The sequence below is a fragment of the Erythrolamprus reginae genome, chromosome 1 (genome assembly GCF_031021105.1).
Source record: "Erythrolamprus reginae isolate rEryReg1 chromosome 1, rEryReg1.hap1, whole genome shotgun sequence".
Classification (NCBI taxonomy): Eukaryota; Metazoa; Chordata; class Lepidosauria; order Squamata; family Dipsadidae; genus Erythrolamprus; species Erythrolamprus reginae.
The window spans coordinates 298545466-298572515 of record NC_091950.1 but is presented as its reverse complement, the minus strand read 5'-3'; the positions used below and the strand labels follow the sequence as shown (position 1 = coordinate 298572515).

The 27050-nt window shown below is 39.9% G+C and overlaps 1 protein-coding gene across 3 annotated transcripts in view; it reads left to right on the top strand.

Annotated features, from left to right (window-relative positions):
- The window catches only part of SESN1 (sestrin 1), a 57258-nt gene that overhangs the window by 7293 nt on the left and 22915 nt on the right, over positions 1–27050 (top strand). The window contains exon 1 of one of the 3 annotated variants that reach the window (XM_070733325.1): positions 26929–27050. This exon is cut by the window's right edge and continues 120 nt beyond it. The exons of the other annotated variants lie outside the window; for them this stretch is intronic. Coding sequence (XP_070589426.1) covers positions 26940–27050 — 111 coding nt within the window. The 5' untranslated portion in view covers positions 26929–26939. Of the gene's footprint in view, positions 1–26928 lie in introns of those variants that run through there. 3 annotated transcript variants of the gene reach the window in all.

Below are 27050 nucleotides of genomic sequence, written 5' to 3'. Positions count from 1 at the left end.
GGAATCAGCTCCCTCCAGAGATTAGAACTGCCCCCACCCTTCTTGCCTTTCATAAGCTCCTTAAAACCCACCTCTGCCGTCAAGCGTGGGGGAACTGAAACATCTCCCCCTGCCTATGTAGTTTTTTGTGTATGATATGACTGTATGTATGTTTTTATATATTGGGATTTCTTGTTTTTTAGACTTTTTAAATGTATTATCATTATTTTAGATTCTAACTATTAGATTTGTGATTATATATTGTTTTTATCATTGCTGTAAGCCGCCCCGAGTCTACGGAGAGGGGCGGCATACAAATCTAATAAATAATAATAATCATAATCATAATCATAATAATCATAATCATAATAATAATTGTGTTTTGCCCTCCCCAGGCTCCAAAGGCTTCCCTGGAGCTGGGGAAGGGTAAAAACGCCCTCCCCCATCCCTCCGGAGGCTCTCTGGAAGCCAAAAATGCCTGCCCAGAGCCTTTGTGTGATCCAAAAATCAGCTGGCCAGCACACACATGCACGTTGGAGCTAAGCTATGGCGACAGCTCGTATGCCAGCAGATGTGGCTCCATGTGACACCTGTGGCACCCGTGCCATAGGTTCGCCATCACTGCCCTAGAACATGTATTTTGAGGCCAATCACTATTCACTCCTATATCAATTTTCAAGCTCAAGGACAGAAAGGGTGCCAATTGACTAAATCGTTGAAAGGGTTTGCTTGAAAGAGGGCACTGCATTTCTAGTTCATAGTCATTATTACTTCACAGAGTTTGTGTTGTCTTGTTTTACCATCTGTTGGTTGAACTGCTGCCAAATATTGAAACATGTGTTTACACAGCAGTTGGCTCTTCTGTTCAAAAAGGTTTTGTCAGCTCCAGTTCTTTTCTTGTTCCTGCTCATTGGAAGAGGATTTCCACTCTGTTGGGTTATCACATTTCAGCAACCATATTTGTCCATCACAAAAAGACCATTTCATCTTGAATGGTTTTTTTATTGTTACAATTGTCAAGAAATCATACAAAATGCTCTTACTCCCATCGTCACATGAATAATAATTTTTAAAAGTACGGAAGAAGGCACAGTGTCTCCATAGGAATTGCTGGCTTGTATTGTAAGTACCACATTTCAAGTAAAGACAAAATTAAAGAATTTCTTTGAAACTATCCAATTGCACTTGCTGTCCTAACTGAGATATTCATTCATTCATTTATTTATTTATTTATTATTTGGATTTGTATGCCGCCCCTCTCCGAAAACTCGGGGCGGCTCACAACAAGTGAAAAGACAATCCAATACATTAATCCAATTAATTAAAATATTATAAATTTAAGAAAAACCCCTATACTAACATACACACACACAAGCATACCATATATAAATTCAACGTGCCCAGGGGAAGATGTTTAGTTTCCCCATGCCTGACGGCAAAGGTGGGTTTTGAGGAGTTTACGGAAGGCAGGAAGAGTAGGGGCAGTTCTGATTTATTCTGATCAGGGAATGTTGCTCTTTGAATAGCCTCTTAACAAAGTTTTTGTCTATATTTTAAATAGTTAACTGTTCTTCTAATAGTCTAAATTAGATTCAGAAGTTTTAAAAATATTCTTCACATCCCTAATGAATTTGGCAAAATTGAAATATGTATAAATGAGCTTAGTCTGAAATATGAATTTAATGAACTTAGAATTACAGTAGTTTCTTGGCTGCTTGTGAGGCAAGTGCTGTTGTTATCTAATATATAATTTTAACTTCAAACCAAAAATTATTTCTGCCTAGATTCTTAATTGCACTGAATATAGATTTCTAAGACAGGCATAAACTAGTGAATTTGAAAGAGAATTTGCTTTAATTTAATTTAATTTATTAGACTTGTATGCCGCCCCTCTCCGCAAACTCGGGCCGGCTTACAACAAAATAGTGACAGTGTAGCAAATCTAATATTAAAAACATTTTAAAACCAACATTGGAACCATACAACACAATCATACCATGCATAAACTGAATAAGCCTGGGGGGTATCTCAGTTCCCCCATGCCTGGCGACATAAGTGGGTCTTTAGTAACTTACGAGAGGCAAGGAGGATGGGGGTGATTCTAATCTCCAGGGGGAGTTGATTCCAGAGGGCTGGGGCCGCCACAGAGAAGGCTCTTCCCCTGGGGCCCGCCAGACCACATTGTTTAGTCGATGGGACCCGGAGAAGGCCAACTCTGTGGGACCTTATCGGTCGCTGGGATTCGTGCGGCAGAAGACAGTTCCGAAGGTATTCTGGTCCGATGCCATGAAGGGCTTTCAAAATATATTATCATAGAATTTTCCATTGGTATAATATAGTTCAAAGTACTTTCAGCCCATTTCAGGCAGCGGGGATAAGCGGCAGCTGCGATGCCACCATCTGGAATGGGCTGCAAATGGGGCACACAGAGGCAACGATAGTTGACAGTGGCAATGGGCAGCAATCCCTGCAGCCTGGAACAGCTGATAGGCCAACCAGCTGCTTGTGCTAAATCAGGCTGAGCTGAAGCTAACCAGGCTGTTTGCTGCAAGGAGGCAAATTGATGGGAGGCAGAGGCCAAAGGGTGAGCGCCGGCAGCTGGGCGGGACTTCAGCAATATTCTGTCAATAAGACGGACAGACATTTCCACCCACTTTTTTTTGGAGGGGGGGGGTTTGCGTCTAATATGCCGAAAAATACGTTATGTGTATTCATTGAACCCTAATCTCTGAACATTAGATAGTGAAGCAGATGCATTAAGAACCACCAGTGAGAATTACAGCTAGGTAGATAAAACTGGATAGATAGACTAGTTTTATCCTGGTCTCTGATAAGATTTACGGATGTTCTTTGAAAGTGGCATATGATATAAGCCTCTAATATGGCAAGGATGAAAGGAAGCCAAGGCCATTTTACAACACAATAGAAGTACCGCAGTTTCTTTATCAAGTTTTATGTTGTCCTTTCCTATTCAGACTCATGGCGATTGTTAAGATATGCTAAGAATACTTTTGATTCTAAATAAAATATGGTGTTAGGGCCAGGATTATCCCCCAGCCAATCAGCCGTATAACTCCTACTCAGCTTTGGGTTCTTGGGATGGATACATTAAAGTGCTTGTAAGATTTTGTTTCTAAGACATAGAAGGAAAATGTATGTGGTTATGGCAGTCATAAATATTATTTATTTATTTATTTATTGGATTTGTATGCCGCCCCTCTCCGGAGACTCAGGGCGGCTCACAGCAATAATAAGACAGCATACAATAATCAATACTAAAAACAATTAAAAACCCATTAATATAAAAACCAAACATACATACAGACATACCATGCATAAAATTGAAAAGGCCTAGGGGGAAAGAGTATCTCAATTCCACCATGCCTGGCAGCACAGGTAGGTTTTAAGTAGCTTACGAAAGGCAAGGAGGGTGGGGCAATTCTAATCTCTGGGGGGAGTTGGTTCCAGAGGGCCGGGGCCGCCACAGAGAAGGCTCTTCCCCTGGGTCCCGCCAAGCAGCATTGTTTAGTTGATGGGACTTGGAGAAGACCCACTCTGTGGGACCTAACTGGTCGCTGGGATTTGTGCAGCAGAAGGCGGTCCCTGAGATAATCTGGTCCGGTGCCATGAAGGGCTTTATAGGTCATAACCAACACTTTGAAATATGCGGAATTCGGGGTACTACTGTTACAATAAACATAACTCTGTGGCCATGTTTAGAGATAATAGGAATTGTATTGTACTGTATTTACAAACATTTGGAGACAGCCAGGTTGTATACTCATAGCATATATACAATGTAGAAATTTATTTGTTGCAGTAGTTAAGATGATGGCCTAGAAACCAGGAGACTGTGAGTTCTAGTCCTGTTTAGGCATGAAACTTGGCTGTATAACTTGAACCAGTCTCTCAGTCCATCCCACTTCATTGTTATTGTGAGGAGGAATATTATTTTGTTTATTGTCTTGAGTTAAAATAAATAAACAAAGAATTAGTCCTTGACTACGGAACCTAGAGTGGGATATTAAGAGTTAACTATTTCCTAAGTTGGACTAAAACTATTCTTTCTCCAACTTCCAAACTGTTATTTATGGTTATCCTGCTAAAACCTGCATTAAGTGCTGCACATGTTTAAGTATGTTTTTAACTTGAAATAAAGAATTTGCCTGTTTAGGCAATGGGTACATTTGTTCTCTCACTTGGCTGCACCGATCCTTTCTTTTTAATGAAGTGTTCCTTTAGTGTTTGTAAGATGTGGCTTGCCCTAGGTTTTCTTATAAATATTTTATTTATAAGAATGTGAATGCTGTATACTGTATTTCAGTGTTTCCCAACCTTGGCAACTTGAAGATATTTGAACTTCAAATGGGGAATTCTGGGAGTTGAAGTCCAGATATCTTCAAGTTGCCAAGGTTGGGAAACACTGCTGTATTTAAATTGTAAAATTTGAATATGCATTGGCAGGCAAAGAGCTACCATAAGCTATATTGCCACTGTTGTGCAATACTGAAGATTTAGTCTATGACTCACTTGAGAAAGAAGTAAGGTCAAAATTATGGTGAGAAAAGCTTGAAGGGTTTGATCCTTTGAAACATAAAATATGCATATATGATGAAAGGGAATTTGGTTTTTTTTTAAATTCTAGATGAAAAAAGTCAAATGAATGGAAATTGTGAAAAGATATTCACATACAGTGGAACCTCAAGATACGAACCTAATTGGTTCCAGGGGGAGGTTCGTAACACGAAAGGTTCATAAGACGAAACATTGTTTCCCATAGGAAACAATGTAAAGTCAATTAATCCGTGCAACCCAAAAAAACCCCCGCAAAAAACCCGCTGCCGCCCGGCTGTGACCTTTTAAAACAGCCGCGCGGCTTCCCAGCCATCTCCCAAAGCCAAACGCCACACCCAAACTTCCGTGTTTGGCGTTTGGAGGCTGCTGGGAAGCCCCCCAGCCCAGCTGTGACCTTTTAAAACAGCCGCGTGGCTTCCCAGCCATCTCCCGAAGCCAAATGCCAAACCCAAACTTCCGCGTTTGGCGTTTGGAGGCTGCTGGAAAGCCCCCCAGCCCGGCTGTCACCTTTTAAAACAGCCGCGCGGCTTTGCAGCAGCCTCTGAACGCCAAACGCGGAAGTTTGGGTTTGGTGTTTGGCTTCGAGAGACGGCTGGGAAGCCGCGTGGCCATTTTAAAAGGTCACAGCTGGGCTGGGGGGGTTGCTGGGAAGCCCCCCAGCCCGGCTGTGACCTTTTAAAACAGCCGCGCGGCTTCCCAGCCGTCTCCCGAAGCCAAATGCCAAACCCAAACTTCCGCGTTTGGCGTTTGGAGGCTGCTGGAAAGCCCCGCCGCCCGGCTGTCACCATTTAAAACAGCCGCGCGGCTTCCCAGCAGCCTCCGAACGGTTCAGAAAAAATTTGCCTCTTCTTACGAACTTTTTTCGTGATACGAACGCCAAACCCGAACTTCCGGGTTTGGCGTTCGGAGGCTGCTGGAAAGCCGCGCGGCTGTGTTAAAAGGTGACAGCCGGGCTGGGGGGCTTCCCAGCAGCCTCCGAATGCCAAACCCGGAAGTTCGGGTTTGGCGTTCGTATCACGAAAAAAGTTCATAAGAAGAGGCAATTTTTTTCTGAACCCTGGGTTCGTATCTTGAGTTGTTCGTAAGACGAGGGGTTCGTATCTTGAGGTACCACTGTATATCCAATTGTAATATAAAATTAGTTTGTGACACACTAGTATTAGGTCACTTTGTTCATATTTAGCTTGTAGACTGTTTCAGAGTCTGAACATTTTGAGGTTGGATTCAAAATAGATGAGTTCCAACCTTAACAGAAATGTTTCTACTATGTCAAAACTGTTTTAGGCTACTTGGGACATTGCGGTTATGGTCAGAGCAACATTGGAACGTTTCCACTAAAATTGGAAAACCTTTTCAAACTTCAGAATGGATTTTATCACCCACAATTTAGCCTACAATCATTGGTACAATCATTGGTAATTGTAGGAACAGGGTCAACATCTGGAAAAGAAAAATGGTGTAAATTGTGCAGATGGTATAAATAATTAAAATATATTATCTAATACTTAAGAAGTTAAAGAATAGGCCAATACCAAAATAATAAAAGCAGACAGTCAAAAATCTGGACTAAAATCTACCTTGGGTAGATCTGGATAAAGGTTCTTATGCTGAAATGACTTACATTTCTTGGTTCTTTTGCAATCTGATATATGTAGTCATCTGTTTTTTGGGTAAAACCTGTCACTATCATGAAAAGAAAATAGCTTGGTTCATTCAGTTTTTCTCAGTTTTTTCTTCATAGCACTTAAACATCTTGGTTAATTTTGAAAGAGAAGCCAGTCAGCTTTAGTTAATTGGGGACTAAAAGGAAATATAAGGACTTGAAAAAGTTGAAAAAAAGTTGAAAAACCATTGCAGAAGAATACAATGACAGGCAACTTCAGTGTTATTGGGAATTACCATATTTTTCTGAGTATAAGATGCACCTTGCCCCCCCGCCCCCCAAAAAAAGGATAGAAATGTCAGTGTGTCTTAAACACCAAATACAGCCATTTTTGCTGTCTCAAAGCCTCGTCCTCTGCCTGCAGAGAGCTCCTGGGTGCTGGGGGGATGGCAAAAATGCCTGTTTTTGGTAAAATGGGCTGTTTTTCACCCACCCACCCCTTTTCTTTTTTTTTTGCAAAAATGGGATAGGCAAAGGGTCTCGGAAACCTGCAGAGCGCTCCTGGGGACTGGGGGAAGGCAAAAATGCCCCCATTTTTGTAAAGAAATGGGCAAAAAAATGGTCCATTTTTCATAAAACTGGCATTTTTACCATCGCCCAACACAGGAGCTCTCTGCAGATTTCCCAAACCCTTTGACCACCCAATTTTTGAAAAAAAAACCAAACAAAGTGGGCAAAAACAGCCTTTTTTCTTTTTGCAAAAAATGGGACTAATTTTGTCTTTTAATTATCCCATCTAACATGACAGGAGGAGGAATTCCAGGAGTTGAAGTCCATTAGCTTTAAAGCTGTCAAGTTTGAAGACCCCTGGGTTAGGGGTTTGGGGTGCAAGGGTGTTCAAACTTGGCAAGTTTAAGACCTGTGGACTTCAACTCCCATTCCTGATCTGGCATGACTGGGGGAGGAATTATGGGAGTTGAAGTCCACAGTCTTAAAGCTGTCAAGTTTGAAGACCCCTGGGTTAGGGGTTAGCGGTACAAGGTCTTCAAACTGGCAAGTTTAAGACCTGTGGACTTCTACTCCCATTCCTGATCTGGCATGACCGGGGGAGGAATTATGGGAGTTGAAGTCCACAAGTCTTAAAGCTAGCAAGTTTGAAGTTTGTAAAAAGTATACATGGTTGTAAAAAATATTCTGTTACACAGGCATTTTATTAAATAATATATTGAATAAAAGACATGAAAACCAAGAGGTAATGTTTAGAATGGATCCAAAGGGAAGCGTCTTATCCAATGATCTGTAGGCTTCCATTGTTTAACAATATGGACAGCATTATGAACTTGTACAAATACCTTGTTTCCCCCAAAATAAGACATCCCCTGATAATAAGCCCAATTGGGCTTTTGAGTGCATGGCAATAAGGCCAAGCACTTATTTCGGGGTTCAAAAAAAATAAATAAGACAGGGTCTTATTTTCAGGGAAACATGGCAATAACTAGCGGTGGGCTACGAGCCGGAACGCTAAATTGCGCTCGCTGCCACGACTCGTAAGTTCTTGTGGGACCAGCGTGATTTTGCTGCTGCACCTGTGGAGGAAGTGAAATCGCGCACGGAACCGCAGGTGTGCCCGTGTTTTGGTAAAGTTTTTTTGCTTCTGCGCATGTTGAAATACAGGCGCACCTGCGGTTCCTTGCACGATTTTGCTTTCTCCACAGGTGCAGCAGCAAAATCGCACTGGTCCCACAAAAACGTATGAGTCGCTGCAGCGAGCGCAATTTAGTGTTCCGGCTCGTAGCTCCACCGCTGGTAATAACCCATCCCCAGAGCAATTTAAAACACGGCTACTGGCATTCTAAAAGACAGAGTCATTATTGTGAGATAGAAGGCTATATACTGTAAATTGCTTATATAAATAGATAAATAAGATAGGAACAAGGGAAAAGAAATAGGGAAGAAGAAAAATAGTCAAATATAGGCACTGATTTTTAAATATATAAAGCTTACAACTAGCTTGAAAGATTTTAGTTGTCCAGATGGGAATGACTACTAATAAGCAACAGATGAGAAAAATAAATAAAATAAACAGTTGGTTTCACATCAGAACCAATGGAATAAACTTGCTTCCCCTCCCTCCTTTTTTCCTTCCTTCTGTGGCAATGTTTCGGTAATTGACGCTGCTAGGTAACAATATTGCCCTAATTCTTGCTTAAATTTTCTAACCCTTAATAGTCAGGGGGAGGAGGAGGGAAATGTGACATCTTTTAGAAATACTGCATGGGTCTAATGATGAAAATTTGTATTTTGCTCATAGATTAATTAAGAGAGCCACAATAGATTTTGCATCAATTCATCTGAATTTAGGGTTTACCCAGCGAGCGTCTGATTCTTCCTCGCTAGATCCTGAACTCATAGCCCCATCCTGTGGCTGGCCTCCCACCTGTTCTACTACCTGTAACCCCGGGCCCCCCACTAATTCATAAACACTATCTGTATCAGAGTCCTCAAGTTCTTCATCCTCCTCCAACTGACCAGGAGTATGTACAACACCCAAGCTTTGGGCTAGAATGATAGTTGAACCCTTTGGGGCTTTATACCTCCTGTTTCGGTCACCTGTAATCTTTTTCACTAATTGTTTTAATTCAAATTTATTTTTAATGTTTAATTTAAGTTGCGCAAAACTGCCGGGGAGTCAGGTGGCTTGAAATTAAATGAAGGCATTAAGTTATTACCTATCCTAAAGGCATGCAAAATTTCATAATCCCAACAGTAGGTAATTTAACGTAGAAATGTTGTGATGAATGAAGTGATAGCAAGAAAAAATATGAAAAAAATTTGGGGTGATGAAGTAAGCGAACTGTAAAATATTTAGCTAGCAAATTATTAGATGGATGGGAGATATCAAGACAATCCAGGGTCAAAATTCCAGAAGAAGGCAGTAGCTAGTCATTGGTATTGTTATCAGCGAAGCTACAGTAGTCTTTAACTTAACAACCGCAATTAGAACCAGAATTTCCATTATAAGTACCTTATTTTTCAGAGTATAAGACACAACTTTTTCCTCCCTAAAAGAGGTTGAAAATTTGGGTGCATCTTATACTCCTAATGTAGCTTTTTCAAAGCTTTTTCCCCAACCCTAACTAGGTGCTAATGATTTTCCTGGCTTCCTACTCCCTCCAAAGAAGGTTTGTTCCTCCCCTAAGTCTTTGCAGCCTTGTTTTCATTCCCACTCCCTCTGAAAAGGGTTTTTTCAGCCCTAACCAGGGGATAAAATAATGTGCTGAAGCTGATGAGACTAAGGATGCTAGCCAGATGAATACCTGGTAGGTAGATTTCTCCCCCCCCCCACCACATTTTCCTCCCCCAAAACTAAGGTGCACTTCATACTCCAAAAAATGTGGTAGTTATGGTCATAAATTGAATCAGACTTGAATTTACAACAATTTTTAAGTGGTTAAGCAAATCAACAAGATTACTAAGTGAATATCATAAATACGAGCTAATTGCTAAACTGCCCAAATTATTATCATGTGACCATGGGGGAATGCATGACCGTCATAAATCTGAGTACAGTTCATAAGTCGCTTTTTCCAAAATGTTGTAACTTTCAACACTCATTAGACTATCCACGATTGACCTCTCCAGGTTCCTAAGAGGCCAGTAAGGGGCGTATATAAGTGCACGAGTGTGCCTTTCATCCCCTGTCCAATCGTCTTTCCTTTATCTCATCTATCATGTATATTTTCTTCCTTTCATATATCTTCTCTTCTATTTTCTTTTATCCTTATATATATTACTTCTTGTATATTTTCTTCCTATGTATTTGTGTATTGGACAAATGAATGAATGAATAAATAAATAAATAAATAAATAAATAAATAAATAAATAAATAAATAAATAATAAAAAGTGGGGGACTACCTGTAATGTATTTGTTTATTCCACTTCACAAGCGAGACTCCAAACATCCTTTACCTTCACCTTATATCAGGAGTCAAATGTTCCCGGTTTGCTCGTGCCTGTCGGTTATCAGAGAGCCAGTCGTGAAGGCAGTGTGAGACTCCGCCATCTGCACATACGCAGAGGGTAAAAGAACCCAAATGGCGGTGGGTGGGAGGAGCCTCATGCTGCCTTCGTGACTAGTTCTCCGACGACCAATAGGCACGAGCGAAGTGGGAGCATTTCACCCCTGGCTTAAATATTTATTCAGGGCAGCCAAAAGTGTCACTGCGGCATGTAAATGTAGACAGTAGACACCATTTTCAGTTCAAGTGATGATGACCTGCTTTTAGTATCCTAAATTATGTTTGTAACAAATCATAGTCTGGTTGTTTTCCTTGGCAAGAGGGGACTGACTGGCAAAAGTCATGCCCAAGCCACATCCTCTGCAAAATGTGTTTGCAGACTTTGTCAGTTTTTCTCTGTATTTGCCTTCTTACCCTTAATTACTTACTTTCAAAACCTTTTCCCTAGAGGGAATTCTGCCTGGGCATGGAAAACAACCCTGTTTTTAGAGAAAAAAAAATTATGCCCACTTAAAGTAGTTTTGTGGAGGAAGGGTGAACAGGAAATTCAGCTCTTCACATATGGCCATACTGTACTTCAAATTGTTCTTTTCCTCCACCTTCCTAGAGATTTAGCCACTGATCCAATTTTGCTGCTGTTGTGTCTAATTTTGGCACAAAAGTTCATGTTGGAATATTACAGATTCTGGGGTAAAATATGTTCTCTTTCTAAAATGTGGATGTATTTTAGAGATATTATTCTATCAACTGTTGCTGTTTGTTTGTTTCATCTGTTTTTCATAATAAGCCTTAACGACACTGCTTAATCTTTTGCCTGAAGCAGCCATTCATCATCAAGGTTTCAGACAAAAGCAGAAAAACAAGCCTCTCTTTGCTGTAATAGGACATGAACCAATGGTAGCATTGTGGCTGAGATTGGTGATTGGCTGAAGGAGATCACACCCTTGGAATCTGTTTATCCCTAAAAGCAAGATAGAATCTTCTCTGAATTTCAGAGAACCTTTTATTCAGTGTTTCATATTCAAACAAACACGATTACAGTATTTGCAAATTATTTGGGTGGGTTAGTAATGAATAAGGGGAATGAATAAGTGTTTCTTTTGAGAACAGTAAGTCCTTTGACTTGTTGTTTGACAGTACAGTTGTATACGTATGTACTTGAAAGTTAAATCTATTCATTTCATGGTGATTTGCTTCCTGGCTATCACATATGTAGGATTGCAGCTTCATATTTGGTGATGTAAGCATGCTAAGCCATATGTTAACTTTTAAAAATATATATAAGGGTTATTTCTCAAATTATAAAGATGGCCAGATAGCATAATAATTTACAAAGATCATAGTTGGTACATTTCTGTGTATGTCTATTCATGCACAAAGTTTAAGCCTCTGCTATTTAACTGCAAATAGTACATTTGTAGAAGCAAGCAAATAATACAAACACCTTATTAAAATTCTTAATTTGAAATTCTGATTGTGGGTGGCCAGTGTAGGCTGCAGTTTCAAATATCTCTCATTGGTTTTAAAACAAGAGCTTTTATAAAATGCTAAAGTGTACTATGATTGTGTGAGTGAATAGTGTTAAGTTTTTACAAACTGGCCTCTTTTTAATAATATGGAATTGTTTAGACAGCCCAGGAGGAGGCTTTGGTTATGGTCCATGTTCTGTATGCATAAGTGGTAAGAATTACAATTCTGTACTTGTTTTTAGGGGCACCACTTCTTAAATTTCTTTTGAATTTAAAAAGACAATTTATGAATAATAGCTGTCTAAAGAAAAATAACTGCCAATGAGCACATATTATTTTTCCACTGAATTTTATTTAAATTGTGCTCCTGCCAAGTTTCCAAATTGTTTCTGAGAATAATACATGCACATTTTGTGCATAGTGACAGTGCTCTAGAATTCAGAAGGTTGCACATTCTTTTTCTGTGAATTACTTCTGTGAAGTAATTATTTTACCGAACCCTGAACGATTATTCTTAAATTTCAAAACCAGGCTTCATTTGCTCCTATATTTAAAAAAACCTGCATTAAAGGCATTGAAAAAGAAAAAAGAAAAGGTGAAAACATCACTTATCTATTTTTTTCTTTATTTTCCGCTTTAGAGAAGCAAAATAAGTATTTCTCATTTTGTTCCATTTTAGAAGCCAGAATATAAGTATGAAAGATACTTGGAGAGAATTGAATCTGCAAAAATATCAATACACTTTCTTTTCTAACCCGCACAGTTCATGGATCTTCGGAGAGGGGCGGTATACAAATCTAATAAATTATTATTATTATTATGGTCCGGGATAGACATGGTATGGATATGGAATTGGTTAATAATATAATGGAAGTAGAGATTGTAGCAAATTCATGGTCACCCGATAATAGTGAAATGGAAGGGAAGAATAAAAAAGACAGGGAGATGGACCATGAACCAGAAAATCTTCTTCCTTTTTCTTTCTTGTTTTTTGAAACCTCAGATAAAAGGACTTCCGGTAGGTCCGTGGGGTCCACTTTTCACCATCCACAGGCTCCAGAGGTTTTCTTGAAGTCTGAGAAGGGCGAAAATAGCCTCCCCTCGGCCCTCCTGAGGCCCAAAAATCAGCTGGCCAGCACGCACATGAAGCTTGTGTGCCCTTAGATATAATATAGGACAACGCATTGCGTGCCCTCAGATATGGCTCTGCGTGCCAACATCACAGTTCTAGTCACTTACACTACTAGAGTCTACAAGGGAGTGCCTTTGAAGAATATACAAAAACTTCAGCTGATGCAAAATGCCTCTGAAACAGCACCTATTATTCCTCTGCTCCGTGAGCTGCATTGATCGACAGTCTGCTTCCGTGTCGAATTCAAGGTGCTGGTTTTAATCTTTAAATCCTTTCATGATATGGGACCAGCTACCAGATCTTGCAGACGAGGCATGGTATGAGTCCTATATGCTAGGCCAGTGTTTCCCAACCCTGGCAACTTGAAGATATTTGGACTTCAACTCCCAGAATTCCCCAGCCAGCGAATGCTGGCTGGGGAATTCTGGGAGTTGAAGTCCAGATATCTTCAAGTTGCCAAGGTTGGGAAACACTGTGGTAGGCAACTATACTTGGTGGCACTCAGGCAGTGAACCTTCCCTGCTGTGGTGTCCACCTTATGGAACACCCTCCCTCCCAAAGTGAGGCTAGTACCATCCCTATCGATTTTCTGGAAGTCTCTGAAAACCTCATTTTATCATCAGGTCTAGTGGCCCAAGTGGATTGCCAACACATACGCTTCACATTATCTTTTCATTGTAGGTGATGATAAGCCAAAAAGGCTTAAAGTAATAATGGACAGTAATATTTAGCCTTTTACTAAGCATGGTGTAAGAATTGCGTAATAATGGAAAATAACATTCTAGTCAGAGAATGTTTCATAATTTACGGGACCGTCTTCTGCCTCATATATCTCAGGTCCCAAAGGGCCGGTCAGGTCCCAAAGAGTTGGCCTTCTCTGTGGTGGCCCCATCTCTCTGGAATCAACTCCCTCCAGAGATTCGTATTGCCCCCACCCTCCCCACCTTCCACAAGAATTTAAAGACCTATCTCTGCCGGCAGGCTTGGGGCCATTAAGTCTATCATCTTGCCCCAGTCGGTGAATGAAGGTATAGGTTATGTTAGTTTGTCTCAGTGCAGCCCTTTGTGAAACCTTCGACATACACTCAGCAGAGTTATTGCAGTGGTGTAGATATGTGGGCTAGCCAGTTAAAGACTCAGACTTAGTATTAACAATATTATTATTTACAAATATACAACAATATTAACAATAGATTACAAACCGCACACAGCTAGAATAATACAGACTCACAATCAAACATATCTCAAAGTAACTCCTCCCACAGGAAATGGTGCTGGCGCCCTCATGGCCAAACCAGTCAAAGTTCTTAAAGATACAGTCTTTACATTAATAGACTAACATTGTTCGTTTACTATATGGCAACCCCAAAGTTGGTAAGTACCATGTACTAACAGGTCTGATTGACTGAATGTGAGTGATTGGCTTTTTAAGAAATGGGGTTTTTACTATGTTTTAATTTTAGATTTCTATATGTTATGTATTCACTTTTGTTGTGAGCCGTCCTAAGTCCGAGGAATAGGGTAGCATAGAAATCTAATAAATAAATTTAAAAAGTAAGTTTTTACAATTTGAAAAGAGAAATGTCCCTTGACCTTCTGCGTTTTGCCCTTGTGTATTAGCACAAAATTCTTTTACCTGTTTGGTTGATTGATTTTGTTTAAAATCCTGCTTTTCATTTTGAAGCATCGGGCAGTGTACATAATGCTCCCTCCTCCAATGTTTGTCTCCACCAGTCACTTTATCAGGTGGGAGAGAGTGGCTGACCTCACTGAAGTCCCCCAGGAAGCTTCACTGGCTGAGGGAAACATTGGGAGCTGGTTTCACTCTTAGACATACCTTCTTAGACTGGTGGTCTCTGGAAAATAACTAAAGCTCATTAAAGAGCAGTGTTGTGCCACATCTTTTTTGAGGCTTTGGTTGCCTTTTAAAAAGGCCCTGAATTTTAGACTACTATTAAACATCAGAGAACTCCAGCAAAGTCTTTTAATTGGTCAAATTCTACACTTCCCTTCTCAAACAGCCATAATGCAGATGCCGGAGATCATTTTCCCTTTCCACCAAATTGTTCTTTGCTCTCAGTCCCTATTATCACTCTTGGGCAATGTCCTTCTGTTCTCAGTGACTGTGTTATCTTAAGAGATACCATGCAACAGTATCAAAGCAGCTCTGTTTAAATACTTTAGGAATGGCCGAGTTCTGAGTAAAGCCTGCCCTTTATTCCTGTTTCTGTTTATTTGCTATAGGACAGGAGTAAATAGAAATGGAATTCAAATATTTTATTTTTTTTAAAGGTGCAAGGGAAAGATTTTTTAATAATTCAGATTAAAATATTCCCATTCTGTCTAGACTGTCAGAAACTGCTAAGCAAACACTTGGGTCACGGGGTTAAAATGAATATGACAACTGTGAGTATGTCTGAAGGTTAGCAATCTGCTATGGGAAGAAATGCAGACTGAGGTTTAAATGGTACCATTATCTTCGAAGAGAAAAAATTGTTACCTGCAAGAACAGCATTGTTATAGATAAAAGAGCCATGATGGTGCAGTGGTTAGAGTGCAGTACTGCAGGCTATTTCTGCTGACTGCTGGCTGCCAGTAAGTTGGCAGTTCGAGTCTTACTGGCTCAAGGTTGACTCAGCCTTCCATCCTTCCGAGGTCAGTAAAATAAGGACCCAGATTGTTGGGGGCAATATGCTGATTCTGTAAAACCACTTAGGGAGGGCTGAAAAGCACTGTGAACTGATATATAAGTCTAAGTTTGTTTATTAATTTATTTATTGGATTTGTATGCCACCCCTCTCCATAGACTCGTGGTATTGCTATTGCTAAAAGTCTATAGAAAAATTATTTGGATATCAATATGATACCAAATGATACTTTGAACACCATTTTTTATAGTTTATTATTGATATTTTCTTCTTTTTATTATTCTATTCTATTTGTATTGTTGTAAGCCGCCCTGCGTCCTATGGGATTGAGTGGTATAGAAGTCGAATAAATAAATACAATACATTATAATTCTCTTCTATCACTATATGTATCATCAGTATCAGTATATCTTCCTCCTTTTCTCTCCTCACCCTTCCTTTCTTCTTTCTTCCTTTTCAAAGCTTAATAAATTTTTCAAATGAAAGGCAACACATAGAATTGAAAGGTTAAAAAAAAAGAAAAATGAGCTGTCTTTTCCAGATCTTAGTGGATGGGCAAATCTCATTGCAACTAGTGATCTTTAGATGACAGAATCGAAAGCTGTATAGGGTCTTAGACATGGCAACAGCACATTAAATTGCACCTGAAAATCTTTTGGTACACTTCATGTTTGACCCGATGTCCAACTGTACAATCAGGTATTACCCAATGTCATCAAGTATACAGTAAGACCTCACCTATCGCTGGTGTTACGTTCCAGACCCGGTCACGATAGGTGAAATCCGCGATGGGGAATTTATCGACTGATAGTACTTATTTAAGTATTTATGTTGTAATTGTTTAGTAAGTTTTCATTGTTTTAAGTGTTTATAAACCCTTCCCACACAGTATTTATTTTAGATACAGTATTTAAATACAGTATTTACAATTTTAGATATATATTTTTTGAAACACCTGCCGATCGAGTTCGGCGGGCTGTTTAAATCTGCCGATCGACTTCCTCAAAAACCTGCGAACTAGCGAAGATCCGCGAATGATTTTTCTCATTAATATTTCTTGAAAACCGGCGATGAAGTGAAGCCGCAGTAGGTGAAGCGCGGTATAGCGAGGGACTACTGTACATTAAAATACAGAGGAAGAAGTGAATTCAACTCCCAAAATTTCCCAGCCAGCAAATTGAGAAGGCACGCCTGAACAAAAACATTTCTCTTTTCCCAGACATTTCAATTTATAAACATTTTGACTTGAAGTACTCACTACAGTGGAATAATGGATTTTACAGTTTTAAATATTAATCAATGTCATTTATTAATTATATTTTGTTGTTTTTACAGACGTTGGTTTTTATATAAGGTTTTAAATAACTTCGTTATCTACTTACAACATTTTCAGAAGGAAAAAGCATTGCAACTTTTCATGAAGGAAGAAAAACACCATTTGAAACAAAATTGGAAACTTTATGAAAACTAATCTCATTGATGTGCACAAAAGGAATTTTCATTTGTCAGCAGAAGCTACTCTTAGAGACTATGAAGTTATGTAAACCACAAACAGTGTTGCAGATTGATAAATGGTGAATATTTATAGAATGGAGAACTAGAAAAATGCTTGTTTGGCTAGTAATACATTTGGCTTCTCCAAATTTAAATTCTAATTAACCCTGTTAAAACTCTCATCAGCATATAAATACTGTTGAAAAATCCTAAATAATTTATATTCTTAACCTCGGCTAGTTTGAGGTTTTAGAGTACATTTAGAGTAGCCTAGTTGAAATCATGTATCATAAGATGCGTTAATGGGATTTAAATAATAATCTTCCTTGTTTAGGTAGACATTATTTGGATTTTTGATGCCATATTGATATGGATTAAATTTGTCCTTTTTGAAATTTTTGCCTCACACAATTGACTCATGCTTACCTGATGAACCAGCAAGAACCCCATTTTGACCATTGTTGTACCCTTATCCTATGCCTTTGATTTATCCTACTCAAATGTTGGATTTGCCGTTGTCTTTTAAGTTCAGCTTGCTGGCTTTTGTCTATTTTCCCAACTTATTATCTATTTTTGTGTTGGCTTCAAATTTGATATCCATATTCTTTTTAACTCCTCATTCAAATTCATGATGAATTGCTGAAGGCTAAGAAGGGAATTCTGCAGTGCACCACTGATCACTTCACCCCAACTTGACCTTGGACCAATTAATATACAGTCAGATACAACTACAGTAATACCTCGTCTTACGAACCTAATTGGTTCCGGAAGGAGGTTCGTAAGGCGAAATGTTCGTAATATGAAACAATGTTTCCCATTGGAAACAATGTAAAAGCGATTAATGCGTGCAAGGGGGGGGGAAATCCCAAAATGGCACTCCGCTGGGCGCCCCCCACCCCCGCCTGTCATCTTTTAAAACAGCTGGGGGGCTTCTCGGCGTATTCCCAAACCTGAACCCGGAAGTTCGTTTTCTGGAGGCCGCCGAGAAGCGCCTGAAGCGGAGCTTTGACGTCATGAAGACGTCCTTCCTGGTCAGCCGTAACGTGGCCTCCAGGAAGGCCGTCTTCGTGACGTCAAAGCTCCACCCATGGAATTCCCTATTGGGATTCCCCACCTCCTTTCCAGCCTCCAGATCGGCCGAAAACGCCGCCGCTGATCGCAAAAATGGTGCTCCACCAAGCGGCGCCACCCGGCTGTAACTTTCTGAAACAGCCGGGCGCTTCTTGGCGGCCTCCGGAACCCAAACCCGAACCCAAACTTTCGGGTTCGGGAGAACGCCAAGAAGCCCCCCTGCTGTTTAAGAAGGTGACAGGTGGGCGGCGGCACTTCTTGGCGGCCTCCCGAACCCGAAAAGTTCGGGTTCGGGTTTGGGAGAATGCCAAGAAGCCCCCCGGCTGTTTTAAAAGGTGACAGCTAGGTGGCGGCACCCAGCAGAGCGCCATTTTGCAATCTGTGGTGGGTTCGTAAGGCAAAAAAAGTTCGTAAGAAGAGGCAAAAATTTTCTGAACCCCGGGTTCGTATCTCAAAGTGTTCGTATCACGAGGTACCACTGTATTTAACTAGAGCTGTACAGATCAAATAGTAGCCCATTCCAGATATTTCTACCTGTCCATTCTTTCTGGACTGAGTCTTGTTCCCCGCAACAGTTCTAGAAAGAGAGTAGAAGGTTAAGTCATTTCCTTTGGCCCTGGAACTAAAGAACATAGCTAGCGCCTGGAAAATGAAGCAGTTCCCATCAATTTCTTCCTTCTTCAAGCTCCCACCCTTTATTTGGGTAAAGATGGCCAGACAGCAGCAGAATGAGAACTTCAGGAGAGGGCAGGATTTCCCCTTACTGCCATTGCCATTTCCTGACTGAGCATACAAATAGCTTATAGTTGGGTGTGCATGGAGGAAGGTGTTGAACCTTGGTCTGGATTTGATTCCATAAATATGGCCTAGAACAGGAGTGTCAAACTTGATTTCATTGAGGGCCGCATCAGGGTTGTGTTTGACTTTGCGGTGCTGCGGTGGGAGTGGCCAGCTCAACGTTACTCGGGGTGGGACAGGGCAACTATGGCTTCCCTGAGCACTCTGCCAGCAAAAACAGGCTCCTGAGAGCCACCCGTGGCCCTCGCAAGCTCCATTTTTTGGCATGCAACACTCTGCCAGCAAAAACAGAGCTCAAGAGAATTGAATGCAGCCCTCCTGAACTCTGTTTTCACTGGCAGTGGCACCATGGGCCTTTGCTTTTCCAGGGCCAGATCTAAGCCTGGGTCTTGGGTATGACACCCCTGGCCTAGAGAGAATTAGACACCAATGAGAGATCAATAATCCTGGTGTATGGGGAAAACGGTCTGGGATATCGCTAATTGCTTCTGAATCCTTTACAGTTATAGCAGCTTCATCTGTCTCTTAGGAAAACAAGACTCCATAGCCCAGTCACTATTGCTAATTGCCACATGTTTATTTAAACATAGCACAAAGCTATCTTATCCTTTTTCTGTAGGAGGGGAGTTCTGGGAACAGTCAGAATGTAACACTAATCTCATTTCTGAAAACAAAAACTTTTCTCTGCCTATTGTATGTAGGTAGACCGAATATTTTAGAATTTGGCCTTCAGTAACAGTTTAGCTTTTCATGTAAATGCTTGGGCTGATGGTTTAAAATATTTTTTTTTAATTATAGGTTTTTAAGTTTTATATTGATTATGAATTACTTTTAAGCAAACACTCTTTGCCATTACATATGTTTTCTAGAAAGTAAAAGTGGGTATTTTAAAATAACTGTAGTGCTAAACAGGAGTGGCTGGACATTATATTGCAAAGTGTGAAAAAGATTCTGTGCAGTCTTATTCATTTCAGCAGAAGCTGATTATAAACTGGTTGGAATGAGAGAAAACTTGATTCATACCGTATAAGTCATTCTGAAACTTTTTCTTTCCTAAAGAGCTTATGAAACTGGGCTACAAAAATATAAACATTGAGGTGTCTAGGAACAAAGTAACAAGTAGGTGTGCAATGAGTTAACTACTGAAAATGGAAGAGTTTGAAAAAGGGAAACATTCAGAGGAATGAAATGAATACAATGAAACAGTAACTTTTGAAAGCTAAAATCCAACAGAAACACACACAGGGAGTCTTAAGCAAAGGGTGGTTAAAGAAAGAGACTGCAGTTTTAAAAAGCTTGATTAAAAATCAAAGAGTCTTGGTTTTGCAGGCAGAGGAGGCTATATCTCAAGATTGGTAAGTCTGTGACCCATTTCGGTTTATGAAACTGCAGTTCTTTTTCGTTGTTGTTGCTGCAAGGAAGGCATTGCTAAGAAACTATTGGAGGAGGCTGGTTTTTGTGAGATTTTGAGCTGAGCCTTGCACCCGTATCTCTGATTGGATAAGAACTGTTGCTAGGCTCTTAGTTCCTGGGCAAATTAGGAAGTTGAACAAGACCTGTTTGAATGGCTGCCTTGTTTTTCTCAGTTGTCTGCCTCTCTTTCTTGCATTTGTTCTTTCCCCAGAAGGTGCAATAAATGAGATATGTTTACATCTTTTTATACAGTTGCAACCCATGTAGTAAAGACTTTGTACTCTCTTAGCACTAAACATTAATGTTTTAAATACATTAAGCTTTAGAGCTGTAAATCAAAATGAAAAAAGAAGTTTATTTCACCTGGCAAAGGCGCTATTTAAGTTAAAGAATAAAAGTTTTGTAGGAAATTAGCACCCACCCCTCTCCTAGAAGAACGAAATAGTCTAGGAAATATTAAAAAGGCAGAATATCATATTTCCCTGGATGAGAAATGGAACGACATGGGGGTTTTTAAAGGCAGGAAGCAGACACACTCTTAATAGCCCCTACCACAATAGTCCACAACAGATGTCAGCACTTAAGAGTTAAAGAGATAGCTTGGTCTATTTACAGTATAAGCAAATGCCCTCACCCCCAAGATCCAACAAAGGTAAGACTAGCCCTCTACCAGTGCACTGTGTGCGCATTATCACATTTTGTACGTGCCCCCACTTGCTACATGTGCACATCCTTTCATGCGGTATTGCTTCCGTGCATGTGCAGGAAGCAAAAAATCACCGAAATCTCACAAGGGGATAATAATAATAATGATGATGATAATGATATATTAGATTTGTATGCTGCCCCTCTCTGAAGATGCTCGCATGTGCATGGTTTCAGTATTTTTTTGCTCCCGTGCATGTGTGGAGGCAAAAAGTTGCCAAAATCGCTCTCGCACGAGTGTGCCCTCGTGAGATTTTGCTTCTGCGCATGCTCAAAAAGCAAAAAAGAGGCCAATTTTTTTAAAAAAAGATGGCACCACGCAACGGACCGACGGAGCTGTCACACGCAAATTGCACAATCAGTGGGCTGCTACTGAAACGGTGCACGCCAGCGCACCAATAGGAACCCACCACTGTCCTGTACCCATCTAACAACAGAAATCACCACATGGCACATCACCCAGCAAAATTCAACCAAGCTTGGGACTCAAAGATAACCTGCAAAGTTACCCCTTCATGGCCCCATGGGGGTCTGACAACCAATCAAAATACAAGCTCAAATTCAAAGCCCAAGAGAGTGCATGTGAATCCAGTTTTTCTTCCTCCCTCATCTGCGATGTTTTCATTTTATTACAATTGCTTAATCTGTTTAATAATTGTACTTAGGTTTCCCCCCCTCAAACACTCTCTACAAGCTATCTACCCTGCCAACACTCCAGCCTCCCATCTCTAATTCTCCTACAAAGCCTTTCCTTGTCCACAAATGGGGAAGGGGACCCTGTTCTGACATCTTTCAGCCCTGCACAGATGACTCTGCAACCTGTGGAAGCAGAGCACATGGATCCAGATGTTGCCTCCAGAGGAAACCTTCCATTCTTGACCCAGAATTTGGATTTGGATTCAGCCCTCCACTAGAAAGTCATCACAGCAACCAGAATGGAGAAGACCTTCCCGAGCCTGACTGACCAGCCTTACCACTAAGCATGCCACCTGGCAGACATGAAAGAAAGGACCCCGAGATGGACAAGTAAAAGACTCTTTTCAATTCCCAGAAGACAGCTGGAAAGACTATGGGGTCATTCTTTGCTAAGTGGGCCAAGCGTCCACTTGACTGATTTTTGCAGCCTTATTTGAAAAGAAACCATCACGAAAACAACATATATGACAGGAAAAAATGTGCTGACAATCAAAATACTAAAATGCAAAGCCCAAGAGAGGTTCTATGTCTCTCACCCCATATTCTTTTTTTTGCCCAGGACCTCAAAATCATGTGGTGCTACAGTTCCTGCCCACCATTAAACTATCTTTCCAAGCAGTCTCCATGTTTCCAGTGTCTTTTTCCCCACTTGGAACAGTTTTTATTTTCATTTTATAACATATATATAGGATTATATAGTTCTTTAAAGAAGAATAAAATTATGATTGCATAAGCTGTTGAAGATCACCACCCAGTTTAACAGAGTTTTTATACATCTGATGAAGTGGACTGTGATCCACAATAGACTATACAATTGTTTGTTTGTTTTTTACACTTTAAAGGTTGTTTGTTCTTTATGTTGCAGAATACTATTGATTCTACTTTAAACAACTGGAAAGTATTTCTGCCACACATAAAAATATAGTGAAAAAGCAGCTGATGGTTATTATGGAATCTAACCTTTATATGGAGTAGGTTTACATGGCTCAGAAGTATATCAACACTAGGTCATGGTAGCAATAATTACAATAATGTTACAATTATAACAATGCAATTAGATGTTACATATAATTAAGGCTATTAGAATACATTGAAACAGGGCTGTCTCTTAGGGAGGCATGGAAATACAAACAATTTAATGAATATTATTAAATAGTTAAGCTAGTAGGTATAATTGTGGCTCTAAATTTTCCAAATAAAATGTATTCTATAGGGATCATGGGGAAAGACGGCCCATTATTGTTGAAAGCATCTCTCTCAAATTGAAATAGAATACAGAAATTTTAACGAACTAAAAATGAATTGTAAATAAGGCAGCTATAGATCTTAACTAATAAAAGAACTGTAAACTCAAACTGTTTGCTGCAGAATCTTCACACTTTCTGACAATAATACATTTTCATAATTTCCCAAAATTTACATTCTATTTATATAAGATGAACAACATTAGAATTTTCTCTGGAGTTATTAAGAACAAGCCATGTATACGATTTAGGATATGCCTTATACCCACTCTCCTGTCCTAAAGGAAAATGAGATGTGAGCTTTCTATATTCTGCTTCCTAAATTATGTGTAACTGTTTTCTTAGAAGAAAAAGAAAAAAATCCATGTAAAAATGACCTGTTATTTCCATAAATTAATATTGACGGAGCTAAGCTTTTTGTCTTTTTAACCCATAATCTTGGTTTTTCCTTACTTTATGCTGAATTAAATAATTATTGCATTAAACTGTAGTAACTGCATGAACATTGAGTAGTAGAAATGCCTGCAACAGATGAAGACATGCCCATGAAAACAGCTAAAAAAAGGAAAAATTTAATTGGTCATATACTATAATAATGTTATATGTCTGCATAAGAGCAAAGCCTGCCAGCTAATATATATATATCATAAACTACAGGTAGTCCTTGACTTATAACAGTTCGTTTAGTGACTGTTCAAAGTTACAACATCACGGAGAAAAAGTGACATGACCATTTCTCACAATTATGACCATTGCAGCATCCCCATGGTCATGATCAAAATTCAGATGCTTGCCAACTGGCTCATATTTATGATGGTTGCAGTGTCCAGGGGTCATGTGATCACCTTTTGCAACCTTCTGACTAACAAAGTCAATGGGGAAACCAGTTTAACGGAGCAGCTGTGTTACCAATTTATCAACTGCAGTGATTCACCTAACAACTGTTGCAAGAAAATGCTCATAAAACGGAGAAAAATTCACTTAACAAATGTCTCACTTAGCAACAAATTTTGGGCTCAATTGTAATTGTAAGTTGAGGACTACCTGTGTAAGAGGAAAATATGACAATTTACTACCTCTAAATATTGTGGTCTCTTCTATAGTGAACTGCCAAACATTTTAGTCTATTTAAAGAACTTTTCAGTATCAGAAGCTAAGCAACAATATACATGGGCATTTTTTAAAAAGTGATGCTACACCTGCTCTCAAAAAGAAGATTTTCTTCAGTACTTTTCACAAAAACATGATTGAGAACATTATCTCTTGGCTGTTGATTAAAGGAGTCAGGCTTTTTCCAAGCATTCATGGAAGCCTGGAAAGTGGGCTGCTAAGTTTTCCTAGCTTTAACAAAATTTGGTAGATTCCTTAAAGGTGCTACATATTTTTCAAACTTAGATAAAAGCATGGAAACAACCATGCTGGTTCATCACTTAGAGATTCTATATTTGGGAAAGAACCAAAGCATTTCTTCTGAATTCTTTTTGAAGAATGTACAGCTCTAGTTTCCATGTCTACTCTGTGCATCTCCAAATCAGCTAATGGAGATTAGGGTTTCCCCTCCAAAAAATTACCATGTGTTCCCAGAGTTAAAGCAAATGGAAATGAAATGAAATTCAAAAGGGGATTGTGGATGTGGTCTATAGCTACCTCATACTGATCTTAAACACAAAGTATGTAGATGCAACCAAATAGTAGATGCTTTCTCAACTCATCCATAGTTGTGGTGGTATCTGAGGCAGCCCTAATAAGCAGCCACATTGCTCTGTTGAAAAAATAATAATAGCAAAGTTCTAATTTCCAGAATACATGGTTGTTACTATGTTTTCAAAAAGTACATGTAAAAGATAACAGTATTTCAATTTTGCAGTTTAAATAGTTCCCTTTCTTGGGAGAGAAAAGTGTTACTAATATTGTCTACTAACTGTACAAAAATCCTCACACAGTGTTTATGTGAAAACAAAGAAAATATGTGTTAAGTAAACTGAAATTTTAATTTTTGTAACTTATGTATTCTTTAAGAGACATGGCTCAGTTAAAGTGCCCAAGAATTATTAAACAGATCATTAAGAAATTTAGAGCACTTCTCTGAAGAGGTTAAATAATACGATAATGTGACCTGACCCATTGGTATGTATAACAAATATGTTTTTTAGTTCAGAAAAAAAGATTGATCAATTTGGTCCACAACACTGCATGTAAAATGATTGATCTAAAGATACTGTATATGGGAATTCGCATTAGTTTGTAGGAAATGTTTGTTACAGCTGACAAAAACAATGTTCTAGCAACAAAGTATTTTGCATATAAAACATCCTTTGCCATTCTGTAAGTCAGGCTTACAGATTGTCTAAAATGCTGGAAAAGTGCTGCTGTTTGGACCGAGTTGCCATAAAAGTTGTTATTGGTTTTGTTTGTATCATATCATACACATTTTATTTTATCTGGCCTGGAATACAGAAAGCTTTGGGATGTCCTATGGGCAGAGTGTCAGGGGAATTCCCAGCAAATGCTGTTCGCTCTGCAGCAGGTGTAGGTGGAAGAGACTGGAAGTCAATTGCAAAGGGTATGCTAGGTATATGGGCCTTGTTTGGTAGCAGGATCGGCTTCCCTATGCATGCAATTGTTTTACGTGTGTTTTCTATTGCAGCAAACATTTGCCATGGAAAACATTTTTCATATTCTTTCTTACTAGAGTGCAGTGTTCCCTCTAATTTTTTGGGGGGGTGGGCGGAAAAGTATAGTGTCTGAGCGGCAATCCCTTCAGGACTGGGCGGCACAGAAATAATAAATAAATAAACAAACAAACAAACAAACAAAAAACCCACCCTGTTTTGCCTCAGAGAATTTCAAAATAAAATACTGTACTGTGTGTCTATAACAGTGAGCTCATAATAGGGCAACTCTATCAATATCAAAATGCCACTTAAATAGTTGAGCTAGTTTCAAACTAGATTTTGATTTTCTTTCTCTCTTCCTTACTCCCATTCTTTTTCTTTCTCTTTTCCTTCCTCTCTTTTTTCTATCTGTGTCTCTCTCTCTTCCTCTCTTCCTCTCTCTCTCCTTCCCTCTCACTCTTTCCCTCTCGGCTTCTGGGCAGGTTTGGAAAACTCTGAGTTGATGATGATTTTTAAGTGAGCGATTGCTGACTGCTCAGCTTAGAGGGAACTATGCTAGAGTGACTGGAGGTTATGATGTCCCAACACATTTTTGGGATCCAAATCAATGTATGTATGTGTGTGTGTATATACACACACACACTGCTCAAAAAAATAAAGGGAACACTTGAACAATACAATATAACTCCAAGTAAATCAAACTTCTATGAAATCAAACCGTCTGCTTAGGAAGCAACACTGATTGACAATCAATTTCACATGCTGTTTTGCACATTCAACTTTGTATAAAACAAAGTATTCAAGAGAATATTTCATTCATTCAGATCTAGGATGTGTTATTTGAGTGTTCCCTTTATTTTTTTATGCAGCCCAATTCCGAAGGACTCAGGGCGGTTTACAAAAATATTTCAAATATTGCTATACAAGCATACAGTATTTTTTTTTAAAAGGTGGGGTATTGATATTGTTTATCAGCCCAGCACTCCTCTACTTGAGAATGCTGAAGCTCTTGAGATAATTGAACAGATCTGGACACTGGAAGGCTGGGACAAAAGTCATTTCCCCCCCCCTCCCTCTTCTGCCGTTGCAAACCATTCTTCCATTTATTTGCAGGCGGCGGTCAAGCAATTCTCAGAGTCGGGCTTCATCGTGCTGTACTGCAAAAAAAAAGAGGCCGTTTAAAAATAGTCTGCTCTTAAATGTTGCGTGTGGAACAGGAAAGGAGGGCAAAAAGAACCAGAGGCCTTGCCTTGCCGCCTTTCTGCAGCCCTCGGCCAGGCCTGGCAGTGAGAAGCCGCTTGGAAAGCGCCACCAGCTTTCTCCGCCCCTCATGCCGGGGCTTTCTGATCATTCGCTCCCTTCACCGTCGAGGTAGCCCGTTGGGCCCCGCCCCCAAACCCTCCGGACCCGCTCATTGGTGGGCGGCGGGCCAAAAAACGGAGGGGCTCGGTTTGTCTTGTTTGTACCCGGCTCGCGATGCCCCGCCCGCCAGCTGTTTTTTTAAAGTCTCCGCCGGCTTGTGCGCGAGCTCTTCTGAGGGCTCTGAGCGGTGCCTGTTGGTGGGGAAGGGAGGGGCGGCGGCGGCCG